At 43.4% G+C, this 10,558-nt stretch overlaps 2 protein-coding genes across 3 annotated transcripts in view; both read left to right on the forward strand.

The window, feature by feature from the left end:
* The window catches only part of ubqln4 (ubiquilin 4), a 9,671-nt gene extending 3,344 nt beyond the window's left edge, over positions 1-6,327 (forward strand). The window contains exons 2-11 of one of the 2 annotated variants that reach the window (XM_007547676.2): positions 475-626; positions 729-877; positions 963-1,225; positions 1,359-1,523; positions 1,623-1,845; positions 2,555-2,694; positions 2,956-3,039; positions 3,889-4,004; positions 4,101-4,269; positions 4,436-6,327. In XM_007547676.2, the coding sequence (XP_007547738.1) occupies positions 475-626; positions 729-877; positions 963-1,225; positions 1,359-1,523; positions 1,623-1,845; positions 2,555-2,694; positions 2,956-3,039; positions 3,889-4,004; positions 4,101-4,269; positions 4,436-4,588 (1,614 nt within the window). In that variant the 3' untranslated portion in view covers positions 4,589-6,327. The remainder of the gene's footprint in view (positions 1-474; positions 627-728; positions 878-962; positions 1,226-1,358; positions 1,524-1,622; positions 1,846-2,554; positions 2,695-2,955; positions 3,040-3,888; positions 4,005-4,100; positions 4,270-4,435) is intronic. The other variant, XM_007547678.2, reaches the window with a different exon arrangement.
* Positions 6,328-7,548: 1,221 nt separating this feature from the next.
* LOC103135084 (ras-related protein Rab-25-like) lies at positions 7,549-10,231 on the forward strand. The gene is made up of 5 exons (XM_007547679.2): positions 7,549-7,833; positions 8,332-8,527; positions 9,317-9,510; positions 9,603-9,683; positions 9,759-10,231. Exons 1-5 carry the CDS (start codon positions 7,797-7,799, stop codon positions 9,884-9,886), a joined length of 636 nt encoding a protein of 211 aa, XP_007547741.1. The 5' UTR covers positions 7,549-7,796; the 3' UTR covers positions 9,887-10,231.
* The last annotated feature ends 327 nt before the right edge of the window (positions 10,232-10,558 follow it).

A 10,558-nucleotide genomic window follows, 5' to 3' on the forward strand; every position in this document is an offset into this window, starting at 1 on the left:
ATTATTTTTATTTTTTTTATTTTTTATTTTTTTACTCTAAAAACCTTCATATAGAATCACAACAGGCATAACAGGAGTGTTCACATGAACAGAAAAATGTGACTAAAAGTGGAAAATAAGGCCATAGAATGAATTATTGCAAGGTATCCCCCAGAAATTGGAAGATTAATACATGAACACCAACTATAAAGTCTTAAAAAATGCAAACATTTAAGAAGACTTAAAAAAAAAAAAAGCAATACATAGCCTGGTGGGGGCACAAGTAAAACGCGACTTTTCAAATCCGTTTCAGATCAACAACCAGCACATGCCTGGCCTCAAACCATCAACAAGAAGTGTTTTCCATTTTGCATTCAAAACATTATCGGTCTACCTGGAGACATATTTTTTTTTTTTCTTTTTTTTTCCATGCAGAAATCTTACCTGGTTTTTTATTTATTTATTTATTTATTTTTTTTTTTTCATGTCTTCCAGTTTAAAGAGGAGATCTCGAAGCGGTTCAAAGCCAAACAAGACCAGTTGGTTTTGATTTTTGCAGGGAAGATCTTGAAGGACGGTGACAGTCTCAGCCAGCATGGCATCAAAGATGGCCTGACCGTTCACCTCGTCATTAAAACAGCACACAAGTAAGGCCACTTTTTTTTTTTATATACAAAACTTTCTGATTCACTGAAACAACTGACCAGCTTTGACAACTTGAGTTTAACTATTTTTTTTTCCCTCTGTAGGGCAGCAGATGGCAGTAGCACCTCAGCCTCTAGTTCAACCTCCACCCAGGCAGGCAATTCCAGCGCCTCTAGTCCGGCCGCCAACCCTGCCCCCACAACAGTCCCCACCGGGTCTGGCCAGGCACCGACACAGACGCCCAACATAATGAGTGAGTCCGCCTGCGTGCTGCTCTAATTAAAAACACTCTCCTTGCCAAAGATTACCTCGCTAAGTCAGCACTTATCCCCCTGCAGGTGGCTTCGGAGACCTGGCCAGTCTAGCTGGTCTGGGAATGGGCTCGGCTAACTTCATGGAGCTGCAGCAGCAGATGCAGAGGCAGCTCATGTCCAACCCGGAGATGCTCTCCCAGATCATGGAGAACCCCTTGGTGCAGAACATGATGTCCAACCCCGACCTGATGAGGCAGATGATTATGGCCAACCCACAGATGCAGCAGCTGATGGAACGTAACCCTGAGATTTCCCACATGCTCAATAACCCTGAACTCATGAGACAGGTGAGAGTGGGGGGGATGCCCTAAAGGTGCCTGGAGAACACTCAGATTTTCTTCATTCAACATGTTAGTTGTGTGTTTCGACATAAACCTCAATCTGCTTTGCTTCCTCCCCCTTTTTTGTCCTGCCTCTCAGACCATGGAGCTCGCCAGGAACCCAGCCATGATGCAGGAAATGATGCGAAACCAGGACCGCGCCCTGAGCAACCTGGAGAGCATTCCAGGAGGTTACAATGCCTTGAGGAGGATGTACACGGACATCCAGGAGCCCATGTTCAGCGCAGCCAGAGAGCAGGTCTCTGTGAGGAACCCTTATACATCTCCGTTTCTATCTCTCCTCACTTTATTGTGACTTAAACCCTGTGTACTAAACTGTATTTAAAAAATGTTTTCTTTACAGTTTGGAAGCAACCCGTTCTCAGCTCTTGGCGGAAACTCTGACTCTGGCGCTCAGCCGTCGCGGACAGAGAACCGAGAGCCTCTGCCCAACCCGTGGGGGCCTCCGAATTCTTCAAACCCCTCTGAGAGCGGAGGGGGAACCACAGGAAGCACGAGCACCTCGGGAACCACCAACCCAAGTGTGTCCAACCCTCTGGGCGTCAATCCTGCGAGTCTGGGAAATGGTACGCTGGAGACATTCGCTGATGTCGCATTTGATAAGGAGAGTTCTCCTGATACTAAATCTCAGCACCAGTTTTTTTCTTACATTCTGTGTCACAAAGGGCTGTTGTGACTTTGTCAGGAGGAGCTTTAAGCTAATATTATGATCCCCATTTCTAAATATGTGTGCCTTATTCTCAGCACTTCATATTGTTGTTTGAAGCTTTTGTTTTGGACTAAGAAAGGAAATGGTTCTTAGCCTTTTTTGTAATAAGAGCTAGCAAATAAAGCAGCTAGAAGCTAATGTGAGGGTAGTTAGCATCTGCTTCACAGCTTCCTGTCGGTGCTAAACTAAATCGCCTTTTTAATGACTCTGGGCTTTGACTTTTTAATGACTTTTGGGTTTTGCAATAAGCAGCTTTTAAAACCAGATTAGAATTTTTGAAACATTTATTTTATTTGTGAAATTTAAAAACAGGCCTTTTTAATCTTTTGACTGTAGGGCTCGAACAAAACGAGACAGTAAAAGCAATAATGTATCGACTGGATTAGAAAAAGTATTTAATTTGTGACGCATTCAGTTGTAAAAAGACAAACTGGGGGTTACTCTGAAATCTTTTGTCGTTCCTGTGAATCCAGTGTTCGGCGTCGTCTTTGCCTCCAGGGCTCGATGTTTTGCTAACACCCCTATTAGTTACGTTCACTCCTGGATGTTTTTGTTTTGTGCTGCAGGCATGTTCAACAGCCCCGGCATGCAGAGTCTACTCCAACAGATCTCCGAAAACCCTCAGCTGATGCAGAACATGCTGTCTGCTCCGTACATGCGCAGCATGATGCAGTCACTGGCTCAAAACCCGGAGTTAGCCTCACAGGTGAGGATCATAAAGTCGTAGATTAAATATTGATATTGATATTAAATATTGATATTCTGGACTTAACTCGGCCTTGGACGCATTTTCTTGAACATTACAGAAAAAAAAAATATCACCTCAAGTCTTTATTCTATACTTTAGCTATATTGGTTTATACTTTTGGCTGTCTAATATCTGCTTTAACATTTAACCGAACTGAGTAGGCAGTGTGGACTGCTGCTGGAGCCAAATGACTAATACTTTATTTCTCCCCTCAATCAGGTAATGATGAATAATCCATTATTCTCTGGAAACCCACAGCTGCAGGAACAGTTCAGATCTCAGCTGCCCATTTTTCTTCAGCAGGTACCGTTTCCATTTTCATCTAAAACACAGTTTTTGAAACTGACTGAAGCAAAACACTCCCTGGCCTTATAATCAGGGCTGCTGCAGGGCCTCAGCATGTCTTTATTATGTCCATATTTTTATACGTTGCTGTAAATGACATTTAGTTATGTCTGTTCATTCATACGTTCATCCATCAATACCTTCCCAGCAAAGGAATTTTTTTCTGTGCTGCTCCTTAAGCTAGCACATTTTTGTTTAAAAAAAAAAATTAAAATCCAAAATGTTTTGTTACATAAACCTAGAACCAACTTTTTACTTTGTATTTATTTAAGTTTTGCTATGAAACAAAATTTTTTTTTTTTTTTTACTGTTATGAAGCCAGATAATATTTTATTCATTAGTTTGATTGAATATTTTTTGAGTATAAATTAAGCTATTTTTTTTTTGTAATTCATGCAATTTAAATCGTAAAAAATTATTAAAATCAGAATAAAAAAAATTAAGTTCTTAAATTTTAGCAATTCAAGTATGTTTTTCTTCTTTTGTATGATGAAAACTTACAATTTAAGTTGTTTTATATCATTTATTTTACTTCTGTGTCTTTTTTCTGTGCATTATACCAATCCGTGTTTTGTTCATACCACACGTGTGTCTGATCGGGGATAAAAAAAAATAATTTTTTTAAATAATTACTCAATTTTTAAACTGTATTTTCACCTCCAGTATTTGAATTCTAAACGGCTTATAACATAAACTTACCATCTTTCTGGCTTTGATTTCTGTGGTCTCGTCGGTCACGCTGCTGAAATTTGAATTGCCCACAGTCACCTTTGCTAATTGTCTGCTTCCATTTCTGCCCGTCTCCAGATGCAGAACCCTGAGGCGCTGTCCGTCATGACCAATCCCCGGGCCATGCAAGCTCTAATGCAGATCCAGCAGGGCCTCCAGACGCTGCAGACGGAAGCCCCAGGCCTTATGCCCAGGTAGGCAGAGCGAGGCGTCACCTGCACAAACACACACTGGGATTTAGTCTAGAGTTTGGATTTAACATTTGTGTTTGTCTTTTTCCTTTGGCCCAGTTTGATGACGGGTGGAATTCCAGGCGTGCCCACAGGAGGCGCCGTTCCGGCGGAGAACCCCGCCTCGTCTCCCAGCAGTGCTGCAACAAACCCTGCTCAGCAGCAGCTGATGCAACAGATGCTCCAGATGTTTGCTGGAGGAGGTGGAAGTGGAGGAGGAAACGGAACGGTACGCGACCACACACACACACACACACACACACACACACATACTGAAATCACCATACTGTGCACATTGGTGGTTGTTTTTTTTTTTGTCTTACTTCAATCTGTACTGACTGTTCCCATCAGAGCCAAACCCCAGAGNTTCAATCTGTACTGACTGTTCCCATCAGAGCCAAACCCCAGAGGTGCGGTTCCAGACCCAGCTAGACCAGCTGAACGCCATGGGCTTCATCAACCGCGAGGCCAACCTGCAGGCCCTCATTGCTACTGGAGGAGACATCAACGCCGCTATCGAGAGACTGCTGGGCTCACAGCCCTCGTAAAGACATACAGTACATATTGACGCGCTCATAAACACGCATTTAACACATAACAAACCCAAAATCCACTGCGAACCAACAGAAATTTATGTGCATTGTCCCAAAACCTTACAGAAGAAACTTGGGCAAGAACTGAAAGACCCTCATTCAGCATCTGTTCTAAGATCATTCCCTATTTTCTTTTCCCCCCTTTCACTTCTTTCGTTCGGCACCATCCAGCCAGTTTCACCCACAGAGTTCTGCTGTAGGGGTCGGACTGAACCGCTCCCTCCTCAAAGCGCGTGCTGACGTGAAGAGAAAGGGACTCCCGACTGTTTATTTTTGGGGGGGGGTTTTTTTGACTCATCGTTTCTTTCATGTAAATCTGAAGTAGCGCTCTGTAGGCAAAACGTTCACGTGATCCAAACGCAACCCGTGCGATGTGAAAGGCAGTCGGCTCTGTATCGTGCCTGGTTCCCGTCGGGCAGGTTGGTGGTTTCTATAAGCTGTGATCCTGAAAGCCAGCAGGAGAGCAGACGCTCGCAGAAGTCCCAACCGCCGCCCCTCCCTCCATCCTTGTCCTCAACACTTTTCCACACGCCGCTGGTTTTTGCCCAACAGCTTTCACTATTTATTGCAAGCGCCTTCCACACTTTCACCCTTCCAAAAGTTGTAATTCGTCACTCCGGATCAAAGTGCCCACGTGTAAGCGCAGTGTCTTCTAGGAATCGTTTCTCCTCCTTCTGAGTCGCCGTCGCTTGTCCCGCTGTCCGACTCCGACCAGGGGGATCATGGGTAGTAAAGACCGGCCTCAGACGGGAGACGTGACGTCCCACCTCTGCTGAAATTCTCATTCAAGACTGTAACCATAATCGTTTCCGTCACACAGCGGCTTCCCTGAAGCACAGGCCGTTGCTGTTGTGAACATGAATTTTACAAACCATCTTTGATTTCGTTTAAATCGGATTGTTCTTCGTCTTCTCTCTTCCTGTTTGAGGTGCAGTTAGTACCTAGATATGAAGCTGATTTATTTTCCATGAATTACATGTGGAAATCAAATGAGTCAAAGTATGACATAATGGAAAGGCTTTAAAAAAAAAAAAAACAAACAAAAAAAAACAACAGTGATGGCACCATACTTTGCTCCAATCATAAAGTCTAGGTTGTATTATTATTATTATTATTATTATTTTATTCTTTTTGAAATTCTCAGCATTTGTAGTTGTGGTGAACTTGGCAACTGCTTCAGTAGCTCTGCTCTGTCTGTTGACCTCAGCTGAATTAAAATAAAGAAATCCATCTCCCAGTCGAAAATGTTTGAACTAACTTTTAACAGTACTGTACTAAAATAAAATAAAAAAAGTAATAAATCATGGTCAAAAACCATTATTCCCCCGTCTCATTTTGATTACAGTATGGTGATGGGCCAGGAACTTTAAAGGCCCCACAATGTTCTGTCTTGTTTTAATGGGAAAGTGTGAAATAAAAGCTTACATTTGCCTCCAAGTTTGTTTTTAAAGTGCATATAATTGAGACTCTCTGTGCAGTGTGGAAAAGTATGGCGAATGTTTTAATCCCTTTTTTCCAAATCAGGGGATATATAGTGCCTTGTGAAAATATTCATTCCCCCTTTGAGCTTTTTCACTTTTTGTCGCATTAAAACTTCAATGTGTTTCATGTAATCGACCAAAATTACCACGCATCTGTGGACAAGTGGAGTGAAAAGGGTACGTTGGTTTTAAAACTTTTGCAATTAAGAATACTGAAACATTTCCATTGCAAATGTATGCACACCTTTTACTCTGGCACCCCCAAATAAAATCCAGTGCAACCAGATGTCACCTAGTTTGTAAAAAGTCCATTTTTTGTGTCTTAATTTAATGTCATCTGTTCTGCGAAGGCCTCAGAGGTTTGTTGGGGGAACAAACCGCAGCATGTAGACCAAGGAGATTAAAGGGAGGGTACGGTTCTGAAACGGTTCCAGCTTTAGATCAGAAGACTCTGCAGTTATTCAGCTGAAAATGTAAAGATTACGGCAGAACTGCAGATCAGAGCATCTGCAGAGAGGCCTGTAGTAGCTCTGGGTGAGTTACAGAAATCCGATCCAGACGGGAGGATCTGTTGACAGGGCAGCTATTTGATTGTACTCTCTAAACATCTGGCCTTCGTGGGAGAACTGCAAGAGGAGGGCAAATGTTGAAAGGAAGCCAAAAGAAGCCTTGTTTGCCACAAGCATTGAAGGAGAGACACAAAGCATGGAAAAGAAGCTGTTGAGACTGAAGCTGGATTTTCTGATCAACCTAAAGAAAAAAAATTAAAGAAAAGGTTTGGCAGAAAAGTTGTACAGAACGCCACCTTGATCACACCGTCCCCCTCAGTGAAACATGGTGGTGGCAGCATTGTGCTTTGGGGATGTTTTTCTTCAGGATGGCTGAGGAAGTTGGTCAAAGTCAATGGCGATGAAAGGCGGACAATTAGTCAAAGTCAGGCCAATCCTGAGAGAAAACCCGATGGAGGCTCACCTTCAAAAAGGATTATTAGCATTACTAATGGCTCCGTTTCTCAACATCCTGTTTTTAACGTAGGACAATCCAGACGGGTCAAGTTCAAGCTTTTGAATTAGAACTCTTTCAGTTCATCCCAATGTCAAAGCTGCAGGGAAAGAAATATCTCTTTCCACACGTGAGGCTAAACTTAACACTGTTTTTTATAATCTCCATAGAAAAATAAAAAAGTGCTCGCTTTAAAAAAAAGAACATGGAAATTAGAATATCGTCTCAAACCTTGAACTTGTGTTCCTGGATTTTGAACGTGAGACTGGTGGTCAAAGAGGGTGACGTGTCCCGGCTCACGCGCATCCACCTGCAGGGCGAGGTTTACTCTCATACAAATGAGTCTGGGAGTGCAGCGGAGGGTGGAGTCTGTACCTGCGAGTGGTTCTACCTGTTCCACCTGCTCTCCGTCCTCCCGGCCCTCCTCTGGGTGTCAGCTGATGAGCAGTCAGGAGTCCTGCTTCTTCGTTTTCCGGCCGTCTTCAAACAGGAGCTGCTCCTCGTCTTCCACGGCGAACAGAGATTTCTTTTCTCCCTGTCATTTTCCGCTTTCGCACAAAACCAGGGAGGGAGGATACTTTTGTTTTCTCTTTCTTAATAAATACTCCTTTCAAAAAATTTGAAAGTGGCTTCTGGGTATTTGTGAGGTGGAAGACGGACCCATCGCCACTGAGTGCAGCATGGGCTCGGATGATTCGTACAACTTTGTATTTAAAGGTAAGCCACGTTTAATTCAGCCATAATCGTCTTGGAAGAAGGAAATTATTGCGCCGCATTTCTACACATTCGGGACAAAGCAGATTTTATCTGTTTGCTGCTGCTGCTGTTTCTAAGAAAATGTAGCGTAGATATAAGGAAGTGATTGCTTCCTGCCTGCTTTGACTGAATGCTGTGACCTTTGACCTGCTAGATAAACATGACTTCTCACACTCCCAGAGGAACAGGCGCAGTGCGTCGTGGCGTTTCTTCCGAGAGCGGCAGTGATTTTCTACTTCCCTCATTCCAGACTGAACTCGCACTCAATGTGGATGTGCCACGTTGGTGTGATGTCACACAATCTGGCATCCAGCGAGTGTGACAGAAAGTCTGCATGTGGCAGATGAGATAAAGGTTATCTGATCCATTTTGGTTCCAGGAAACTTGCAGCGAAATCGGAGTGATCACTTATTAATAAAAATGGACATAATAGGAACTTGTTGGCGCGTGTCTGTGCAGTGGTTTTGATCGGGGAGTCCGGTGTGGGGAAGAGCAACCTCCTGTCCCGCTTCACCAAGAATGAGTTCCTGCACGACAGCCGCACCACCATCGGCGTGGAGTTCAGCACGAGGACCGTCCAGCTGGACAACTTCACCATCAAAGCTCAAATCTGGGACACAGCTGGGCTGGAGCGTTACAGGGCAATCACCTCAGCGTGGGTACACACACATAAACACACACACACACACACACACACACACAGGCGAGATTAATATCCGAGAAGTCAAAGGTACACACAATAATCGAGTGATCAGTTAATTTGCGACTTGCTGTTGGTAACCCCTCCCTTTTATTACCAGCTGCACCTCTTCTGTGCTTATCACACCTTGCTAAAGTATGCACACCCCTTGTACTGTTCCACTTATTCTTTCAAAGTATTTTATACGATAGACCAACACAAAGTGAAAATGAAAAGTGGTTCTCACAATTTTTGGCAAATAAAGATGTAAAACATAAATAAATAAAATGGTGTGCATTTATATTTGGGCCCCCTTGAAACTGAACAAACTTGGTAAATAGAGTCAGTCTTTGTGTAAATTGCTCCCTGGTTTAGTCTACGTTCAAGACGCGTTGACCTGCAGAGCACTAAGATCCGGAACACTTCATTACCATGAAAAGCATAGTAGTGGCGGCATCATGCTGAACTTTTCTTCCATAAGCACAGAGAATACCAACCAAACATACACTCAGAGGAGGCTGAACACAAATGCAGGCCACACTTTTCAGACTTTTATTTGTAAACAACTGAAAACCGCACAGCTTTTTCCTTCGCCTTGACAATTATACATTACTTTTTTTTTTTTTTTTTTGACCTGTCGTATAAAATGTGGACAAAACACACTGGAGTCTGCGCTTTTTACGTGATAAAAATCTGAAAAGAGTGTGAATATTTTACTGACCCATGCAAGTGAATCTAAACTCTGTTTCCTTCTGGTGCATTCAGCTACTACAGAGGAGCGGTTGGAGCGCTGCTGGTGTACGACATCAGCAAACATCTGACGTACGAGAGCGCCGAGCGGTGGCTGAAGGAGCTGTATGATCACGCAGACCCTCACATGGTGGTTATGCTGGTGGGCAACAAGAAAGACCTGGAGAGCCTCAGGACCGTTCCCACAGAGGAGGCCAAAGATTTTGCAGGTGAACTCAATTGCTTCCTTATGTGCCGAAAGGATTTCCCCTCAGGAATAAACCGATTTTCATCATGTCGGATGTTTGCCACACCATTCCAGATAAGAAAGGCCTCATGTTCATGGAGACGTCGGCGCTGGACTCCACAAACGTAGAAGCAGCTTTCAACGAAGTCCTCACAGGTAAGAAGAGACACAGCGCCACTCTGGTTTACGGGCAACTTTTAAGGCGACACCCTAAATGTTTGATCTCCCCAGCGATCCATAAGAAGGTGGCCAGCAGAGAGGTGACCCGCGGCTCCATCAGCGCAGTGACCCTGTCCAGTTCGCTGGGGCCGACAAGAGAGGCTCAGGACGAGAGGAAAGGCTGCTGCAAGGGTTCCTGATGGACTGATCTGTGTTGAACCGACACCATGCTTGACTGAAGCTAAAGCCCTCAGCGTCTCTTTCAGTCCGATGAGCGAGGCAGCGCAGTCTGCTGGAAACCTTTTTAGGTGTAAACTGTACAGTTTGTAGGTCATTGATTTAGTGCTCTGGCATCGAGTGAATCCGTCTTTTATAGTCACATTTTATAGCAAATGTTTCTGCAGAGCAGAGGGCCGGTGGGAAAATTTCTACTTTAGGTAGCTGTGTTATTCGTTCTCTTCATGTTTTAAGAGATGCTTTGCAAAGTCGTGTTTTGTTTTTTGTAAGCGGGAGAATTTTGACTTGGAATAAATTATTTAAATGTTTGTGTTTCCATGTTGGAATTATTTACACGTTCCTGCCATAAAACAAAGATGGTGCCTAAACTAATTTAAGATCGCAGTTGCTGACTCTTGTGTCGCTGGATACCAGCGGACTAAAAAGAAATGTGTTTAGTTTAGGCGAAAAGTGTGGAAAAATGTGTATTATTTTTTTGTTTGAAGAGCTCTGGTGACGTCTGTGTTGGTCAAAAGAAACTCAAAATGTGTCTTAGATGAAAGCCAAGTAGACCCCTTTAAGATGATACCAAATACTACATCATAGGGCTTTGACAAATATCTAAACCAGACTCCAAAAAGAGAATTCATCTGAAG

This window comes from Poecilia formosa, unplaced genomic scaffold, assembly GCF_000485575.1.
Source record: "Poecilia formosa unplaced genomic scaffold, Poecilia_formosa-5.1.2 Scaffold21, whole genome shotgun sequence".
NCBI lineage: Eukaryota > Metazoa > Chordata > Actinopteri > Cyprinodontiformes > Poeciliidae > Poecilia > Poecilia formosa.

Excerpts from the sequence above, each read along its gene's own strand:
- LOC103135084 (XM_007547679.2), top strand. The coding sequence starts at position 7,797 with ATGGGCTCGGATGATTCGTACAACTTTGTATTTAAAG. Across the intron at positions 8,528-9,316 it reads TACAGGGCAATCACCTCAGC|CTACTACAGAGGAGCGGTTG; the intron begins GTGGGTACACAC and ends TGGTGCATTCAG. Across the intron at positions 9,511-9,602 it reads GGAGGCCAAAGATTTTGCAG|ATAAGAAAGGCCTCATGTTC; the intron begins GTGAACTCAATT and ends ACACCATTCCAG.